The sequence below is a fragment of the Engystomops pustulosus genome, chromosome 11 (assembly GCF_040894005.1).
Source record: "Engystomops pustulosus chromosome 11, aEngPut4.maternal, whole genome shotgun sequence".
NCBI classification, from domain to species: Eukaryota; Metazoa; Chordata; class Amphibia; order Anura; family Leptodactylidae; genus Engystomops; species Engystomops pustulosus.
The window spans coordinates 69,974,193-69,995,534 of record NC_092421.1 but is presented as its reverse complement, the minus strand read 5'-3'; the positions used below and the strand labels follow the sequence as shown (position 1 = coordinate 69,995,534).

General features: G+C 43.9%; 1 protein-coding gene across 1 annotated transcript; it reads right to left on the bottom strand.

The window, feature by feature from the left end:
* Positions 1 to 9,880: 9,880 nt before the first annotated feature.
* Positions 9,881 to 12,692, bottom strand: LOC140105661 (trypsin-like). The gene is made up of 5 exons (XM_072129666.1): positions 12,610 to 12,692; positions 12,366 to 12,519; positions 10,861 to 11,114; positions 10,597 to 10,733; positions 9,881 to 10,095 (listed from the first exon to the last, which is right to left on the bottom strand). Exons 1-5 carry the CDS (start codon positions 12,647 to 12,649, stop codon positions 9,946 to 9,948), a joined length of 735 nt encoding a protein of 244 aa, XP_071985767.1. The 5' UTR covers positions 12,650 to 12,692; the 3' UTR covers positions 9,881 to 9,945.
* Positions 12,693 to 21,342: the final 8,650 nt, after the last annotated feature.

The window sequence follows — 21,342 nt, the reverse complement described above, 5'->3', positions numbered from 1 at the left end:
GGCAGGCAAGAACCTCCAAGGCGTACAGCGCCAGTTCGTGCCACATGTCCAGCTTTGAAACCCAGTAGTTGTAGGGAGCTGTGTGATCATTTAGGACGATGGTATGGTCAGCTACGTACTCCCTCACCATCTTTCTGTAAAGATCAGCCCTACTCTGCCGAGACTGGGGACAGGTGACAGTGTCTTGCTGGGGTGACATAAAGCTGGCAAAAGCCTTGTAAAGCGTACCCTTGCCAGTGCTGGACAAGCTGCCTGCTCGCCTACTCTCCCTCGCTACTTGTCCCGCAGAACTACGCACTCTGCCGCTAGCGCTGTCAGAAGGGAAATACTGTTTCAGCTTGTGCACCAGGGCCTGCTGGTATTCATGCATTCTCACACTCCTTTCCTCTCCAGGGATGAGAGTGGGAAGATTTTGCTTGTACCGTGGGTCCAGGAGAGTGAACACCCAGTAATCGGTGCTGGAATAAATTCTTTGAACGCGAGGGTCACGGGATAGGCAGCCTAGCATGAAATCTGCCATATGCGCCAGAGTACCAACGCGTAAGAATTCACTCCCCTCACTGGCCTGACTGTCCATTTCCTCCTCCTCCAACTCCTCCAACTCCTCTTCTTCTGCCCATACACGCTGAACAGTGAAGGACTCAACAATGGTCCCCTCTTGTGTCTCGCCAACATTCTCCTCCTCTTCCTCCTCATCCTCCTCCACCTCCACCTCCTCCGATATGCGCTGAGAAACAGACCTCAGGGTGCTTTGGCTATCAACAAGGGAATATTCTTCCCCCGTCTCTTGTGACGAGCGCAAAGCTTCCGACTTCATGCTGACCAGAGAGTTTTTCAACAGGCCAAGCAGCGGGATGGTGAGGCTGATGATGGCGGCATCGCCACTGACCATCTGTGTTGACTCCTCAAAGTTACTCAGCACCTGACAGATATCAGACATCCACGTCCACTCCTCATTGTAGACTTGAGGAAGCTGACTGACCTGACTACCAGTTCTGGTGGAAGTTGACATCTGGCAGTCTACAATCGCTCTGCGCTGCTGGTAAACTCTGGATAACATGGTCAGTGTTGAATTCCACCTCGTGGGCACGTCGCACAACAGTCGGTGAGCGGGCAGTTGGAGGCGGCGCTGCGCTGCCCTGAGAGTGGCAGCATCTGGGCTGGACTTCCTGAAATGCGCACAGATGCGGCGCACCTTCGTGAGCAAATCAGACAGATTGGGGTATGTCTTGAGGAAACGCTGCACTATCAGATTTAACACATGGGCCAGGCATGGCACATGTGTCAGTCTGCCGAGTTGCAGAGCCGCCACCAGGTTACGGCCGTTGTGACACACAACCATTCCCGGCTTGAGGTTCAGCGGTGCCAGCCACAGATCAGTCTGCGCCGTGATGCCCTGTAATAGCTCTTGGGCGGTGTGCCTTTTGTCGCCTAGGCTCAGCAGTTTGAGCACCGCCTGCTGTCGCTTAGCGACGGCACTGCTGCTGTGCCTAGAGCTACCGACTGATGGCGCCGTGCCCACGGATGGTAGTTCGGAGGAGGAGGTGGAGGAGGGGTGGGAGGAGGAGGAGGCATAGTAGGCCTGAAACACCTGGACCGAGGTAGGCCCCGCAATCCTCGGCGTCGGCAGTATATGAGCAGCCCCAGGGTCAGACTCGGTCCCAGCCTCCACCAAGTTAACCCAATGTGCCGTCAGCGATATATAGTGGCCCTGCCCGGCAGCACTCGTCCACGTGTCCGTGGTCAGGTGGACCTTGTCAGAAACGGCGTTGGTCAGGGCACGGATGATGTTGTCTGACACGTGCTGGTGCAGGGCTGGGACGGCACATCGGGAAAAGTAGTGGCGGCTGGGGACCGAATACCGAGGGGCGGCCGCCGCCATGAGGTTGCGAAAGGCCTCGGTCTCTACTAGCCTATAGGGCAGCATCTCCAGGCTAAGCAATCTGGAGATGTGCACATTAAGGGCTTGGGCGTGCGGGTGGGTTGCACTATATTTGCGTTTCCGCTCCAGCGTCTGGGGTATGGAGAGCTGAACGCTGGTGGATGCTGTGGAGGATCGTGGAGGCGACGATGGGGTTTTTGTGGCAGGGTCCTGGGCAGGGGGCTGACTAGCAGCTGACACAGGGGAAGGAGCAGTGGTGTGCACGGCCGGAGGTGAACGGGCTTGTTGCCACTGAGTGGGGTGCTTAGCATTCATATGCCTGCGCATACTGGTGGTAGTTAAGCTAGTAGTGGTGGAACCCCTGCTGAGCCTGGTTTGGCAAATGTTGCACACCACAGTCCGTCGGTCATCCGGTGTTTCCTTAAAGAACCTCCACACTTCTGAAGATCTAGCCCTCGCCGCAAGAGCCCTCACCACGGGAGCTTCACTAGTTGACAGTGGCGCTGATGCACCAGCTCTGGCCCTGCCTCTCCGTCTGGCCCCACCACTGCCTCTTCCAACCTGTTCAGGTCGAGGACTCTCCTCCGTCTCAGAAGCACTGTGTTCACCCGGCCTCTCAACCCAGCTTGGGTCTGTCACCTCATCATCCTCCGATCCCTCAGTCTGCTCCCCCCTCGGACTTCCTGCCCTGACAACAACTTCCCCACTGTCTGACAACCGTGTCTCCTCATCGTCGGACACCTCTTTACACACTTCCACTACGTCAAGAAGGTCATCATCACCCACAGACTGTGACTGGTGGAAAACCTGGGCATCGGAAAATTGCTCAGCAGCAACCGGACAAGTGGTTTGTGACTGTGGGAAGGGTCCAGAAAACAGTTCCTCAGAGTATGCCGGTTCAAATGCCAAATTTTCCAGGGAGGGGGCAGACTGGGGGGGAGGAGGCTGAGGTGCAGGAGCTGGAGGAGTGGCGATTTCGGTGACATGGGTGGACTGCGTGGAAGACTGACTGGTGGTGGACAAATTGCTCGAAGCATTGTCAGCAATCCACGACATCACCTGTTCGCACTGTTCTGGCCTCAACAGTGCTCTACCACGAGTCCCAGTAACTTCAGACATGAACCTAGGGAGTGTAGCTCTGCGGCGTTCCCCTGCTCCCTCATCAGCAGGTGGTGTCTCACCCCGCCCAGGACCACGGCCTCTGACCCCTGCAGTAGTTGGACGCCCACGTCCCCGCCCTCGTCCTCTACCCCTAGCCCTCGGGTTAAACATTTTTAAAATGAGAGTTATAACTTTATTTTTTTTTTTACTTTTTTTTGTTTTTTTTTGTGTTTTTTTTTTTTTTTGTGTTTTTTGTTTTTTTTTGAGTTTTTAAAACCAAACAATGCTATCCTATTGCTATGGCTATTTTCTAGCCAAGTATCAAAGGAAGCACAGTACTATGCCAGATGAGATGACACTGAGTTATTGCCTAATAGAAATCCAACCCCTACTGAATTTTGCCACTTCGGCCTTTGCTATGGATATGTGCGCCACTAAGCGCAGAACACAGCGGTCGCAAGTCCCACTACAAATTGCTCAGAATTGGCAAGTACATGCACTGCAGAAACTACAGCCACCAGCAGATCAACCAGAAATCAAATATATAGAACGCTACTGTAGGCTTCAAGATCAAGAAGCTGTTTGTATTCTCCTATGGCTATTTTCTAGCCAAGTATCAAAGGAAGCACAGTACTATGCCGGATGAGATGACACTGAGTTATTGCCTAATAGAAATCCAACCCCTACTGAATTTTGCCACTTCGGCCTTTGCTATGGATATGTGCGCCACTAAGCGCAGAACACAGCGGTCGCAAGTCCCACTACAAATTGCTCAGAATTGGCAAGTACATGCACTGCAGAAACTACAGCCACCAGCAGATCAACCAGAAATCAAATATATAGAACGCTACTGTAGGCTTCAAGATCAAGAAGCTGTTTGTATTCTCCTATGGCTATTTTCTAGCCAAGTATCAAAGGAAGCACAGTACTATGCCGGATGAGATGACACTGAGTTATTGCCTAATAGAAATCCAACCCCTACTGAATTTTGCCACTTCGGCCTTTGCTATGGATATGTGCGCCACTAAGCGCAGAACACAGCGGTCGCAAGTCTCACTACAAATTGCTCAGAATTGGCAAGTACATGCACTGCAGAAACTACAGCCACCAGCAGATCAACCAGAAATCAAATATATAGAACGCTACTGTAGGCTTCAAGAAGCTGTTTGTATTCTCCTATGGCTATTTTCTAGCCAAGTATCAAAGGAAGCACAGTACTATGCCAGATGAGATGACACTGAGTTATTGCCTAATAGAAATCCAACCCCTACTGAATTTTGCCACTTCAGCCTTTGCTATGGATATGTGCGCCACTAAGCGCAGAACACAGCGGTCGCAAGTCCCACTACAAATTGCTCAGAATTGGCAAGTACATGCACTGCAGAAACTACAGCCACCAGCAGATCAACCAGAAATCAAATATATAGAACGCTACTGTAGGCTTCAAGAAGCTGTTTGTATTCTCCTATGGCTATTTTCTAGCCAAGTATCAAAGGAAGCACAGTACTATGCCAGATGAGATGACACTGAGTTATTGCCTAATAGAAATCCAACCCCTACTTAATTTTGCCACTTCAGCCTTTGCTATGGATATGTGCGCCACTAAGCGCAGAACACAGCGGTCGCAAGTCTCACTACAAATTGCTCAGAATTGGCAAGTACATGCACTGCAGAAACTACAGCCACCAGCAGATCAACCAGAAATCAAATATATAGAACGCTACTGTAGGCTTCAAGAAGCTGTTTGTATTCTCCTATGGCTATTTTCTAGCCAAGTATCAAAGGAAGCACAGTACTATGCCAGATGAGATGACACTGAGTTATTGCCTAATAGAAATCCAACCCCTACTGAATTTTGCCACTTCGGCCTTTGCTATGGATATGTGCGCCACTAAGCGCAGAACACAGCGGTCGCAAGTCTCACTACAAATTGCTCAGAATTGGCAAGTACATGCACTGCAGAAACTACAGCCACCAGCAGATCAACCAGAAATCAAATATATAGAACGCTACTGTAGGCTTCAAGAAGCTGTTTGTATTCTCCTATGGCTATTTTCTAGCCAAGTATCAAAGGAAGCACAGTACTATGCCAGATGAGATGACACTGAGTTATTGCCTAATAGAAATCCAACCCCTACTTAATTTTGCCACTTCAGCCTTTGCTATGGATATGTGCGCCACTAAGCGCAGAACACAGCGGTCGCAAGTCTCACTACAAATTGCTCAGAATTGGCAAGTACATGCACTGCAGAAACTACAGCCACCAGCAGATCAACCAGAAATCAAATATATAGAACGCTACTGTAGGCTTCAAGAAGCTGTTTGTATTCTCCTATGGCTATTTTCTAGCCAAGTATCAAAGGAAGCACAGTACTATGCCGGATGAGATGACACTGAGTTATTGCCTAATAGAAATCCAACCCCTACTGAATTTTGCCACTTTGGCCTTTGCTATGGATATGTGCGCCACTAAGCGCAGAACACAGCGGTCGCAAGTCTCACTACAAATTGCTCAGAATTGGCAAGTACATGCACTGCAGAAACTACAGCCACCAGCAGATCAACCAGAAATCAAATATATAGAACGCTACTGTAGGCTTCAAGAAGCTGTTTGTATTCTCCTATGGCTATTTTCTAGCCAAGTATCAAAGGAAGCACACTACTATGCCAGATGAGATGACACTGAGTTATTGCCTAATAGAAATCCAACCCCTACTGAATTTTCCCACTTCGGTCTTTGCTATGGATATGTGTGCCACTAAGAGCTAAACACAACGGTAGCAAGTCCCCCTGCTAATTCCTCACAAAATGGTAAAAGATGCAAATTAAAATAAAAAAAGTAGAACGTTATTGTAGCCCTAAGAAGGGCTGTTGGGTTCTTTGAGAATCACTCCTGCCTAACAGTAAGCTAATAGAACACCCTAACGCTTTCCCTGAGCAGCAGCAGCTCTCTCCCTAGCGGCATCCAGAGACAGAATGATCCGAGCAGCGCGGCCAGCGGCTAGTCTATCCCAGGGTCACCTGATCTGGCCAGCCAACCACTGCTATCGACGTGTAAGGGTACCACGTCATGCTGGGTGGAGTGCAGAGTCTCCTGGCTTGTGATTGGCTCTGTTTCTGGCCGCCAAAAAGCAAAACGGCGGGAGCTGCCATTTTCTCGAGCGGGCGAAGTATTCGTCCGAGTAACGAGCAGTTTCGAGTACCCTAATGCTCGACCGAGCATCAAGCTCGGACGAGCATGTTCGCTCATCTCTACACACAACCCATCATAAACACAAGTCCACAGCATGTAAAAGGAGAGACTGCAGGACAAGAAACTTGGCCAGGTGTGTGTCAGCTTCTGCACCTGGATGGCTGCACGCATACAGTTTGCTGGTGATCAGTTGCTGGCAAGTGTAGTAATGGGCACAAGTAAGAGGAGGAGGATCACTATAAACTGCAGATAAAGAGACAAAAGCATAGCTTTTGCTTGCTGAGGTAGAGGAACCCTGATTGCTGGGGAAGGGGTACAGACTGCGGGAAGGAGCTTCCTCTGACTGTACCCCAAAATGTTTGCCATGGTTTTCTCAGGCAACTCAGGCAATGTTGTATCAGGGCTGTGGTGCCATCGGTAGTACCCAGTACATGCCTCATCTTCTTGGCACATACCTTAGATAATGGCAGATTTGGTTGCTCATTTGACTTCATGTCAAAATCCCGCAATTATTCCTGTCAATCAATTTTTTTAAGGAACACAATTGATATAAAAGTTGCAGCCCTCACCGGTCTTCGTGCAAAATACTTTATTCAATCATGCCACCCACAAGAGATTGCATTCCGAGGGATAAGGCTCTATCGCACACCAAGGGCGCTTTCTGAAGCCTATGATGCACCTGTATGACGTGTCAGAATAAATGCAATTAGAGCTGAACCCAACATTGCTTGCTGTTACCTTGACGCCTGAGATATAATATGTTGTGGCGCTTGTGTGCATCATCTTAAGTTTGAGAAAGGGCCATCAGGCGCAAAACAGCCTATTGCCACGGTATACAATATCATCATTGAATATGACATTGTATGGGAATTAAACTTTTTTGCTAGTTTCTGTTGATCCAGGAAGTTACCAACATATTAAAGGTTGGGTTCGATCATAAGGGAAGAAAGCAGAATAACCCGGCTACGGAGTCGGCGGTGCAGCTGACAAAATTATAAGCTCAGTACCCAAAGTAATGCAGATAGTCCAGGACTTTGGAAGAAAATCTGGATTGGAAATTAATTGGGGGAAAATGGTGCTTTTGCCTTTGGAAGACACTCCACAAGGTAGCTGTGGGACAAATAATATAATAACATTCCAACCAGACCTTGAAAACCTTGGACTTAATATTTCACCTAGGCTAGAGGACTTCGTCACCTTGATTGTGGTCCCGGTCATTAACAAACTAAGAGGGAAAGTCTCCGTATGGACTAAACTACCACTGTCCAGAGCTGACATGGTGGGCCTTCTTAAAATGATAATACTCCCACAATTGCTGTATGTGTTGTTGGCCTCCCCGGTATGGATTCATGGTAAATTCTTTCGATAAATAGAGAGGCTGCTAAATGAAATTTGGGGGCAGAAACACATAAGGATAAAATTAGATTCCTTGTATAAGAAATACAAAGAAGGTGATCTCTCTGTTCCTAACTTCAAATTGTATTTCTTGGCTGCTAGACGGAGCAATAGAAAGCACCCCATTATGGTATAATACACATATTAAGGAATTTTGGAAAATGAGGGAAAGCAGGCACAAATTGGCGTTCAATGGGAATTACGAGGGTTTCACAAATGTTTAAAAACGGTAAATTAATTCCTATTTCGAGATTGCAAAGAGTGTATGGGGTGGGAAACAAATATTATTTCCACTACATACAGATCAGGGATGCATTTAGGGGATCTAAGAATAAAACACGTTTTACGGTGGAGCAAGACACTTTGATAGATAAAATTTGGATGGGCAGATACACTATATCTAGAGTTTATAACACGCTACACATAGAGAACACGGCATAAGAAGTTTAAGGCAGAAGGACACTGGGAATCAGAACTAGGAACAATGACAAAAGACCATTAGAATAGTGTGTTTCGTAATATAAAATTTTCGGTGATTAGCATGAATCACAGGATGGTGTACTTTAATTACCTACATCGATTATACTACATCCCTCGGAAAATAGCGAGGGCAAACAAGCACAAGATGTGGGACAATTGAAGCGGGGTTCCATCATATGGTATGGAGTTGTTCTAAGATTGGGAGGGGGTTCATTACAGAATGGAGACTCTGGGGGATATTTATCAGGACCTTTGCGCTCCGCCAGTGGCGCAGAGGCCCTGAAATAATCGCAAATGCTAGCTTATTGCTAGCCTTTGCGATAATTTGCCCCGATCCGCCACCTTCACGCCAGTGGGGCGTGAAGGGGCGTGAAGGAGGGGGTGCGGCCGGCCGAGCGCAGGGGGTGCGGCCGGCCGAGCGCAGGGGGGCGGCTGGACGGGAGTGGGCCAGCGCAGGGTGTAACTGTCCCCGCGCCTGCGCACTTGCTGCTGCCGGGGGACTCCCCTTGAGAAAGCCAGTGGGCGAAACACCTGTTGGGGCTACACAGTGCACACCCGGTATCCTGGTATGGTAATGACTTTCTAGTATTGTTTTAGAGCCGTTCATGTTAGCAAGCTTAGGCTTGTATATAGCTGTTTTCTACCTCTAGTTACTAGGTCTTCTACTCCATACTGATTCATTTTATTCCCTATGGCACTTTGCTTGTTCTATATGTGGCTATGCACTGTTTTTAATCATGTATTCCCATTGTATAACTACCATGCTATGTAAATTTGCTATGTAATTTTTTGCATAACTAATAAAATTTATTTAATATTTACAATTGTTTGAGCATAGTACCAATTTGTATTTTTTGATACTTACATTTTGGGGCACAGGATTTTGCAGTGGCATTTGGATTTGGTGCCCATATCCTTAGCTCCCCCATCTGTTGGATTTGATTACTGACTGTCTGTGACTGGGCATTCTCTCAGTTTAATTTTTGTCCTACGTTTGACATCTGCCTGCCTCTGTCCCATTTTAGAAAAAAAATTCAGGTTCATGATGTCACTAATAGGCAGTTAAACCCAGTTCATGAGCCAAATATCTATCTATGGCAGTGATTTTCAACCAGTGTGCAGCGACACATGGTCGGGTGTGCCCCAAACTATGGTGCCCGCTGTGTTTTGTTTCCCGGCAATGCACAGCGATGCGCAGTCACGGCTTCTTACAATGTAGGAGACGTGTACAATAACACATGCGCAAGCTTTGAACCTCGCGCGACAAAATGACGTCACCGAGGCCGGCGCATCATCCTGAGAGCGGAGAGACTCCCGCATTTGCCCACCGCCAAGGTAATGCCCACCAATAATACTGACTATATGAGCTTTTGCCTGAGTATATGAACTGTTGGCAGAATACTCAGCATATGAGCTGGTACTTGTAGTTCTCCATCAGTATACTGCATATAACAATGAGAAATTCTATAGTCATGAGGCTGGAGTACTACAAGTACCAGCTGATATGCTGAGTATGTGAGCTGGCACTTGTACTCTGGCCTCATGGCCATAGTACTTCTCATTGTACCCCTTTATTTTGCAGTATATGAGCCACATAATAATCAGCACCATATACTAAAAACAGGGAGAAACTGAGAACTGTTGAGGAAGAGCTTTGTGTGTGTCTTTCCACAAAAAAGGTTGAAAATCACTGATCTATGGTGTACACCACTTTGTGAAGTATAACACTAGACCATGCTCATTGACAGCTCTACATGATGTCCATACTGATTACAAGACCTTTGAGTTGAGATAAATTGTAAGAAGGTGTGGGATTGAACACAAGAAACTTGGACTTTAATTATTAATTTATTTAGTAAGTTGTTTAATAAAGAATAGAAGAGGGAATAGATGTTTAGTTGGCAGAAACGGTGCTGGAGATCCAGGCGTTGTAGTTGCAGGCCTTGGTGTAGACACCGGGATAGTTCCTGAGGGCACAGCCATATCCCCAGGAGACAATACCCTGGAGCTGTCCATTGCACACCACGGGTCCACCAGAGTCACCCTAAGAAGATAAATAGAAAGCTCTTGTTATTCCTATTTATATCTAGACACAGTTTCTTCATACTGTATGTATAAGGTACATGCTTCTTGTCATAACTGCAGATCCAAATGTATTGGAATTAAAAACAAAAGATTTCAAATTACAACTTGACACTTTGAAATCTGAAGTCCCTATAGTAAGGCCACAATTAAAGTCCAGATTTAGCAGCTTGACCATTTAAGTTCTATTGATCCTCCGTATATCTTCATCTCGGTGTATCATGGCCAGTTCCAGTGGTCGGTCTATAATGTTAGGAACCGTATTGTAATAGTAAATTGGTGACGTGCCATGATAACATGTATAGATGCCTATGACTCTACATAAACCAGGATAAATCTGTAGAACATGTTGCGGCAGCGTTTCTGACTATTAGCATATAATATAAACAATTATTAGCTTCTTTTTGTAAATTGTAAATTAAGTAAATTGGTATCTGAAAATGAAAAGGTTTAAGGATATTACCTGGCAGGAATCCTTGCCTCCCTCCAAGTATCCAACACAGATCATGTTGCCGGTGATCTCTCCGGGGTAGGCGTTGCTACACTGGGCAGAGGTCAGGATGGGGGCGTTCAGGCACTGGAGGAGGTTGGGCATGCTGGCTGCAAGTAGAAGGATATCCAGGATTACCACATAGCGAACCTAATTAAGTATATTTCTATCTCTCTTGAATATTATCTTGAAAGAAATCTCTTGACAGTACTGAGAAACATGTAGGCCATGACTTACTTCCACTGCTCAGGGTGTTGCCCCATCCGGAGATCAGACAGCTGGTGCCGGCGGCGGCACAGCCAGAGGCAAGAGACACAGCCTTGACGTAAGAGTTGAGGGTGGCGGCAGAGGCCAACTTGATCAACATGATGTCATTGTCCAGGGTTCTGGAGTTGTAGCTTCCATGTCTGATGACCTTGGCAGAGTTGATGAACTGCTCGGTACCTTCACTGGTGGCGATGTTGTGTTCTCCCAGTCTGACCTGAAGGCTCCTACAAAAATTGGGTGGAACAGTGTTTAAACGCTGAAGGGTTTTCTTTTATCTTTAATTGAATACTATTAGTAACTCAATTACATTTTCAATATTTGGTTGATTTTAGCCAATATTTGAACCATATGTAATCTAGCAATTATTTATGTACATTTGTATTCCAAGTATTTACATAATGATCATCCCCGAGAAAATAGGACCTTAAAATCCGAATTGGGTTGTCTTTAGCTGGAACATTTGGGCTCTTTAGAGCCTGGGTCCAATTTTTAACTTAACTTATAGTTTATTTAATTTATTAACTATTAATTATTTATTTAACTTATAGTAGGTTATAATTACAACAATAGTTTAATAGAGCCAGTAGCATACAATGGTAAATCAAATCAAATGTTCATATATCAGAAACTATCTCCAAATTTTCAGAGAGAAGAAGTAAAGTACTGTACAAGGAAGTAAAATAACAAATGATTCTAACAAAAACACGAACAAATAAAAAATTAAGGCAAGACTACGATCATGACTGTGATAAAGGAACCCATCATTGGGTGAGTCAGGGTCATAGGCTTTAGATATTTCTAAACTTTTATCAAGCTCTAGTGATGCCGTAACAGATGTTACAGAGGCCTTGTAGTAAATAGATTTCCCCCATAGAACCCAATTCCTATAATATGTACTAGAATACCCCAGCCCGGAATGCTATCATTCTTTCCAAGGTACAGGTGTTATTTATTCATCTGGATATTTCGGCAAATGATGGAATCTCCTTCGACTTCCAAAGAGAGGCAAGAAGAGTTATGGCAATTGTAGTTACATGTTATATTCTTTCACTCGGTAAGAAATCTGCTAATTCTAAACGCAATAGTTCCAGGGCTGGAGAAAGAGCAACTGGATGACCTAATAAATTTTGCAACATAATTTATAACTGGTTCCAAAATCTTAATAAAACAGAGCATGACCGAAACATATATATCATGGTTCCCCTTTGTTTGTGACATCCCCTGCAAAGGGCAAAGGCATTGGAAAAATTTCTAGCTAGGCTCATTGGAATGTAGTACCGTCTATATAGGGTCTTCCATCTAGTCTCCAAGTGAGTCAAGCCTAAATCATTTCCCCATTGCTGGAGATGGTGGGGGGGAGGGGGATATAAGTGATTGTTGTAGTTTCTATATTCTTAAAAGCTAAAGTGACACTCTTTTATAGTAGGTTATTCTAATTCAATACACCAGCCTTAGAAGGAACTGGGGTAACTTACGACTTGTAGCAGTGAGCAGCAGAGACGACCCAGAGGTTGTTGATCAGAGCTCCTCCACAGAAGTGGTAGCCGGAGTTCAGAGATGCAATGTAGGGGACAGAGTTCTTGGTGCAGGTGTAACCTCCTACGATCTTATCGTCATCCTCAAAAGCAGCTGAGAATATGACAATGGACCCAGTTATAAAAGATTCAAAAAGATAAAAGACTAACAAATGAAGTCAGATTAAAAACAGACAAGACTCACCAGCTGCTCCGAGGAGCACACAGATCAGGAGGAACTTCATGGTGGAAATAGATCCGGAATGAGGATGGAGCCTAAGCAACCGACTTTTATACCCCAAAACTTATCACATTATCTCCCCTCTACCCCTTTCCACACCCAAGAGAAAGTTAATCAATGTCCAAAAAACTTAAAATATACCTGGCAAACAGTGGAGGAAGGTCATTGTGTTCTACGTGTTATTTGATCTATTTAATACTGTACAAACAGTAAACACAATGTCCGGTATTGGTAGCGGTTTGGTCTTATACTTACTGGGGTATATGAAACAATATTATCTTGTACTGACTGGATCTTATGAAATTAATGTTCAAACCAATTTAGCAAGTAAATATGAAATTCAACGATGACTTAGAATCAAAGTCTAGTAAACATTACAATTGTTCATGGCCCTTGCAAGTGGCAGATTAAGTGTTCCATGGGCCCCAGGCTGTTCACACTACTAGGGCCCCCCGGGGTCTAAACCAACATGTTAGGACTTAAGTGCTACTCTATATGCTTAATACTGTTCATAAACGTAATTAAATGATGAACTTCAATCATGTTCTTATAACTCATCTATCTAGGAATGCCCATCACATTCCCTAACTGAATTAAACCCTCCACCCTATAACTGTCCAGACCACATCTCCCAGACAGTGTAGGAGATGCTTTAATGCTACCCCTGGCCTGGCCTCAGTGCATCCTGCAGCTGATCCCCCTCCTCATAATGTAAGTACTCACGTATAACCTGAGGCTCCTAATGTTACCACAAAAAAACTGTGAAAAGATATTGAGCCCCCCATTACCGAAATGTCCATATCATGGTTCCTTTTTAATGAAATGTCCACAGTAGATGTCCTCTTTACAGAAATGTCCACCGGACATGCCTCTTTAATGAAATATCTATTGCACATGCCCCCTTTAATAAAATGTCCACAGCACATGCCCCCTTTTAATGAAATGTTCACCCCAGATGCCCCCTTTTAATGAAATGTCCACTCCAGATGTCTCTTTGATGAAATGTCCACTCCAGTTGTCCCCCTATAAGGAAATTTCCACTCCAGATATCCCCTTTAATGAAATGTCCACCCCAGATGGCTCCTGTAAATGAAATGTCCACCCCAGATGCCCCCTTTAATTTAATATTTACAGCTGGGCCCTCTTGAGAAAATAAAAACCTCTTTACTCACCTGTGGCTTCTTATCCCTTGCCCTGCGGCTCCGTCTTCTACTTGGTTCTACTTTTGGAGTCTATCTATTTAAACCTATTTTTAATCTCTTTGTATGCCCCGAGAACACATGGGCCAGTTTCGTGCACATCCCAGTGATCTATCACCAAGGCTCTTCCCCCTCCATTGCTTAGTGTAGGTGGATGGGGTTGAGGAAGAGTTGTAAAGTTGTAGAACCATCTAAAGGAGGATCAGAAGGAAATGGACAGCATGTAGTTAAACAGCAAAGTGACTACATACTTATGAATATGTCATAATATGCAAAAATATCTACATTTCTGAGGGTTTTGTTCTGTTAAGATGGGGTGCAGAGAGTACATTAATGAGAAGAAAATTTACTTTTCTGAACTTACTTTGGCTACAATGAAACAGAGTGAAAAAACGGTCAGAGAGGGTTGTGTAGGAGTCTAACTGAGCAGATCAATCTGATCGTGAGCTTTACAACAGGTGCCAGAAAAAGGTCAAATTTGCAAATTGCAATATGTGTCGCACGCGCTATGTTAGAGATGCACCACGAAAAAGATGGTGAACTCTGTCGGACCAGTGCGGGGAAGCGACATATACATGGTTTCTGGCGCTTGTTCTTAATGAATCGGTCACACCCCGCATTATACACGGGCAGAGCAGTTTTAGTGAAGATTCTGACTTTCTAGTATATGTGCCCCATTGGGCAAAGCACCCCCCCCCAAAAAACTGCCTTAATATAGCAATTACATTATTTAAATGAGTTTTCTGGGAATTGTGGAAAACTTCATGCTCAGGATAGGCAAACAGCATCTCCCTCAGTACCTCCCCCCCTTTGCCTACAGCACACTGTGGGGGTGGTTAGTCAATGGCTAGACAATGAGTTACGAAACTATGTATACCAATTCCCATCCTATACCAGAGACACCATGCAGTTACTACAAGATCTGGATGGTGTTATTTTAGGGGATGATGAAATCCTTGTAACTTGTGATGTCGAGAGTCTACACACAAGCATGGGACACAATTTAGCCTGTAAGGGTGTGGAATTCTTTTTACTTAAGGATTCAGGATATAGACTACGTAGGGATTTCTTACTGAAATTGCTACTTTTTGTCCTTACTTTACCTTCAATGGCCGCTTCTATCCGCAAACTCATGGAACGGCCATGGGGGCAGCATGCACACCCACTTTTGCCAATCTATTTCTAGGGTGGTGGGAAGAAGAATTTGTCTTTAAAGAAAACCACTTAGGATGGAAGGAACATATAGTTCTATGGCACGGTTACATAGACGATGTCATATGTATCTGGAAAGGAGGAGAATTAATAGAGTACTTTCAGGCTCTTAATGACAATGAATACCAACAAAAATACCCTCCACAGTCAAATGTAATCCCTATACCAATCAAGAGACCAATACCAAAAAGCAGTATATAGGATCAAAGATTTGTACCATTATCAATACACAATTACTATAACGGTATTAGATTAATTCAAACTTTATTATACCATAAATTGACACAAAAATATAATAAAAACAAGATTAAAACCACAGAAACAACACAACAGAAGGGTGGTGGTCAGAGTAGTAATAACAATACATTCCACTGTGGAGAGGATACAAGCCATGTGAGGGGTTATATACAGGAGAGGATACAAGTCATGTGAGGGGTAATATACAGGAGAGGATACAAGCCATGTGAGGGGTTATATACAGGAGAGGATACAAGTCATGTGAGGGGTAATATACAGGAGAGGATACAAGCCATGTGAGGGGTTATATACAGGAGAGGATACAAGCCATGTGAGGGGGTTATATACAGGAGAGGATACAAGCCATGTGAGAGGTTATATACAGGAGAGGACACAAGCCATGTGAGGGGTTACATACAGGAGAGGATACAAGCCATGTGAGGGGTTATATACAGGAGAGGATATAAGCCATGTGAGGGGTTATATACAGGAGAGAATACAAGCCATGTGAGGGGTTATATACAGGAGAGGACACAAGCCATGTGAGGGGTTATATACAGGAGAGGACACAAGCCATGTGAGGGGGTTATATACAGGAGAGGATACAAGCCATGTGAGGGGTTATATACAAGAGAAGACACAAGCCATGTGAGGGGGTTATATACAGGAGAGGATACAAGCCATGTGAGGGGGTTATACACAGGAGAGGATACAAGCCATGTGAGAGGTTATATACAGGAGAGGACACAAGCCATGTGAGGGGTTACATACAGGAGAGGATACAAGCCATGTGAGGGGTTATACACAGGAGAGGATATAAGCCATGTGAGGGGTTATATACAGGAGAGAATACAAGCCATGTGAGGGGTTATATACAGGAGAGGACACAAGCCATGTGAGGGGTTATATACAGGAGAGGACACAAGCCATGTGAGGGGGTTATATACAGGAGAGGATACAAGCCATGTGAGGGGTTATATACAGGAGAAGACACACGCCATGTGAGGGGGTTATATACAGGAGAGGATACAAGCCATGTGAGGGGGTTATACACAGGAGAGGATACAAGCCATGTGTGGGGTTATATACAGCAGAGAATACAAGCCATGTGAGGGGTTATATACAGCAGAGAATACAAGCCATGTGAGGGGTTATATACAGGAGAGGATACAAGCCATGTGAGGGGTTATATACAGGAGAGGATACAAGCCATGTGAGGGGTTATGTACAGGAGAGGATACAAGCCATGTGAGTGGTTTTATACAGGAGAGGACACAAGCCATGTGATGGGGTATATACAGGAGAGGACACAATCCATGTGAGGGGGTTATATACAGGAGAGGATACAAGCCATGTGAGGGGTTATATACAGGAGAGGACACAAGCCATGTTAGGGGTTATATACAGGAGAGGACACAAGCCATGTGAGGGGGTTATATACAGGAGAGGATACAAGCCATGTGAGGGGGTTATACACAGGAGAGGATACAAGCCATGTGTGGGGTTATATACAGCAGAGAATACAAGCCATGTGAGGGGGTTATACACAGGAGTGGATACAAGCCATGTGAGGGGGTTATATACAGCAGAGAATACAAGCCATGTGAGGGGTTATATACAGGAGAGGATACAAGCCATGTGAGGGGTTATATACAGGAGAGGATACAAGCCATGTGAGGGGTTATGTAGAGGAGAGGATACAAGCCATGTGAGGGGTTATATACAGGAGAGGACACAAGCCATATGAGGAGGTTATATACAGGAGAGGACACAATCAATGTGAGGGGGTTATATACAGGAGAGGATACAAGCCATGTGAGGGGTTATATACAGGAGAGGACACAAGCAATGTGAGGGGTTATATACAGGAGAGGACACAAGCCATGTGAGGGGGTTATATACAGGAGAGGACACAAGCCATGTGAGGGTGTTATATACAGGAGTGGACACAAGCCATGTGAGGGGTTATATACAGGAGAGGACATAATCCATGTGAGGGGATTATATACAGGAGAGGATACAAGCCATGTGAGGGGTTATATATAGGAGGGGTTATATACAGTAGGGGGTTATATACAGCTATAAAACTGATGTCAAACGTTAATGCAAACGTTGTGCTGCTATCATTTTTAATAGATTCCTAACTTTTTCCAGAAGTCATTAGAGTTCATTCCTTCCAAAGTACAACGTGTTTGCCAGCTCCCCCTTGTGATCAAACCAGAGAAGTGTCACTAGATTTGTTTTTTCACCAGTTCATCCTCAACACCTAAGCATACCTTAAAAACGATAGCGGCACATATAAAAATAGTTGCTGCATTGACCAGCACAAAGGTAGCACTAACGTTTGACACCTGTTTTTTTTTTTATTCAGTTAATGTGGGGGGGGGGGGGCTGGTTGACCTTTTGACCTTTAAAATTTTGTTCATATATTCATAGCAAAAGCAGGACAAACACATTTTTGGCAGCAGTTTTTCTTGATTTGGGCAATGAGGGGGTGGAGGACCTCTGATAACCTATGGAAACTTTTATTATTATCTTAAAAATAGCGGCACAAACCAAAAATTTCTTCTGCACGAACCAGCACAAATGTAGCACAAATGTTTGAAACCAATTTTGTATGATTTAAACAAGTTGTGGGGAGGGGGCAACGTCACTCTTGTTAGAGGTTGGCATCTGAGTCTATGGGGTTTTGCGACTCTTTTTTAAAAAGTAGCACAAAAGTTTCGGACTTTTCTGCAACTTCTTTTAGAACTGGAGTTTATTTGTGACATTTTAACCATAATTTGTGCCAACATTGTAAATTTTTTATAAGTGGGTTTTAAAGATATATAAGCTGCAACTCTGAAGAATTCTTGTGCGGTTAACTTTGTTAGGTGAGTGAAAAAATCCGAAATTTAGCCACAAATATTTGCCAAAACATGCCGCAAAATTAAGAGAAAAAAGAGAAAATTCAAAGATAAATGACTCTCAACAAGTTCCGTTTTCAACCCCTTAACGTCTTGGCCATTTATCATTTTTATGTTTCCATTTTTCCAATTTTCAAAAATCTAAAAAGATTTTATTTTTTTGTGTACAGAGCGGTGCGAGGGCTTGCTTCTGCATAACAAAATGTACTTTGTAGTAACAGGGTCTCCTATTCCATGCCATGTATTGGGAAGTAGGAAAATAAATTTCAAATGCAGTGAAATTGGTGAAAAAACACATGTGCGCCATTTTCTTGTGGGCTGTTTTTATGGCTTTCACTGTGCACACCAAATAACGTATCTTATATATTATTTCGGGTCAGTACAATCACCAAGATACCAAATTTATACATGTTTTATTATGTTTTAATACATTTTTAAAACTAAAGCCTTCTGTATAAAAAAAATATTCTCGTTTCACCATCTTGTGACGCTAATAACTTTTCATACTGTTGTGTGCAGAGCTGTGTGAGGTGTCATTTTTTATGGGCCAAACTAAAATTTGCCTTTATACTATTTTGGCAACTGTTTGCCCTTTTGATCACATTTTATTACATTTTTATATATGTTTCAAAATGGCGGAAAGTAACATATAGGACATTTGGGCGCAATTTTTAGTTACTAGGTTCAGTAAAGGAAATAACCATCATTCTAGTTTGATAGATCAGGCCATTTTGGGACATACATGTCTATGATTTTATTTTTTTAATTTTTTTTGCATCATTTCTACTTTTATTTTACAATTTTTTATTTTTTTTACTATTTTTCAGAACCCCTAGGTTATCTGATTGATCCTACCATACACTGCCATACTAGTACTAGTACTATGACAGTATATCTGGATTTTGCAGATGATCTATTATAATCTCTTAAAAAATAAACAGAGGCTGCCATGACAAAGGACCGTCACTCCTAGATGACTTCATGGAGAAAGATGATCAAAACTAATATGGCAGCTCCCAGGAGCCACCAGTGGCTTTGCCAACAACGATCAAAGAGTTAACACCCGCGATCGGTACTAGCACCGATCATGAGTGTTACCAGCCATATGCAGCAAACACCCAGCTCCTGAACCCTCTCTATACTCCCCTAAAAGATATGTGATGTAATAATATTAAGGATTAAGCTATATTTATATTGCTTTATATTGTATTTTGTGTTGTACCAAAGTGTATCTATTCCATTATCAATTATATCACATTTTTAAGAATATATATTATATTACGCCATTATATATTCCACCATTATAATACAACATCATTATCACTTACTGTATTTTCCATATACCACATTTATACTCAATATGTTATATACATTATGTAATTACATTATGTAATATTACAGGTGATATCCTATTATTAGTCTACAGGATATTACATTATACATTCTTTCAATCCATGTACTGACTTCAAAATAAATTAGAAATTATATTATTATATACACTCACCGGCCACTTTATTAGGTACACCTGTCCAACTGCTCGTTAACACTTAATTTCTAATCAGCCAATCACATGGCGGCAACTCAGTGCATATAGGCATGTAGACATGGTCAAGACAATCTCCTGCAGTTCAAACCGAGCATCAGTATGGGGAAGAAAGGTGATTTGAGGCCTTTGAACGTGGCATGGTTGTTGGTGCCAGAAGGGCTGGTCTGAGTATTTCAGAAACTGCTGATCTACTGGGATTTTCACGCACAACCATCTCTAGGGTTTACAGAGAATGGTCCGAAAAAGAAAAAACATCCAGTGAGCGGCAGTTCTGTGGGCGGAAATGCCTTGTTGATGCCAGAGGTCAGAGGAGAATGGGCAGACTGGTTCGAGCTGATAGAAAGGCAACAGTGACTCAAATCGCCACCCGTTACAACCAAGGTAGGCAGAAGAGCATCTCTGAACACACAGTACGTCGAACTTTGAGGCAGATGGGCTACAGCAGCAGAAGACCACACCGGGTGCCACTCCTTTCAGCTAAGAACAGGAAACTGAGGCTACAATTTGCACAAGCTCATCGAAATTGGACAGTAGAAGATTGGAAAAACGTTGCCTGGTCTGATGAGTCTCGATTTCTGCTGCGACATTCGGATGGTAGGGTCAGAATTTGTCGTCAACAACATGAAAGCATGGATCCATCCTGCCTTGTATCAACGGTTCAGGTTGGTGGTGGTTGTGTCATGGTGTGGGGAAGATTTTCTTGGCACTCTTTGGGCCCCTTGGTACAACGCCACAGCCTACCTGAGTATTGTTGCTGACCATGTCCATCCCTTTATGAGCACAATGTACCCTGTAACATCTGATGGCTACTTTCAGCAGGATAATGCGCCATGTCATAAAGCTGGAATCATCTCAGACTGGTTTCTTGAACATGACAATGAGGTCACTGGACACAAATGGCCTCCACAGTCACCAGATCTCAATCCAATAGAGCATCTTTGGGATGTGGTGGAACGGGAGATTCGCATCATGGATGTGCAGCCGAAAAATCTGCGGCAACTGTGTGATGCCATCATGTCAATATGGACCAAAATCTCTGAGGAGCTTCCAGCACCTTGTTGTATCTATGCCACGAAGAATTGAGGCAGTTCTGAAGGCAAAAGGGGGTCCAACCCGTTACTAGCATGGTGTACCTAATAAAGTGGCTGGTGAGTGTAGGATTTGCTTTATTATATATTATGTATTGTTTCATGATACACTACTTACTTGTATGATATGTTATACAATACTACTTACCTTAAACTGTGCTAACTTGTAGGGAATAACTGGTTGACAGTCTCTACTCTGGGTAAGTCCTCAGAACAGAAGAGAAAAAAAACGGAGAGAGACAGATAAATGGACAAATGAACGTGAAGTCTGAATAACCGGGTAATATAATAATAATAATTCTTTATATAGCGCACACAGATTACGCACCAGTCCCTGTCCCCAATGGGGCTCACAATCTAATCAACCTAACAGTATGCTTTGGAGTGTGGGAGGAAACAGGAGGACCTGGAGGAAACCCACACAAATACAGTGCTGCAAGGCTGTAATGCTAACCACTAAGCCACCGTGCTGCCCCACTAAGCCACCATGCAAACAAGATAGTGGCAAT

Bases quoted from the DNA above. Each gene is read 5' to 3' on its own strand.
- LOC140105661 (XM_072129666.1), bottom strand. From the start codon at position 12,649: ATGAAGTTCCTCCTGATCTGTGTGCTCCTCGGAGCAGCTG. The intron at 12,520-12,609 runs GTGAGTCTTGTC...TCATATTCTCAG, and splicing joins TGTGCTCCTCGGAGCAGCTG to CTGCTTTTGAGGATGACGAT. The intron at 10,096-10,596 runs GTAATATCCTTA...TTATCTTCTTAG, and splicing joins GAGGCAAGGATTCCTGCCAG to GGTGACTCTGGTGGACCCGT.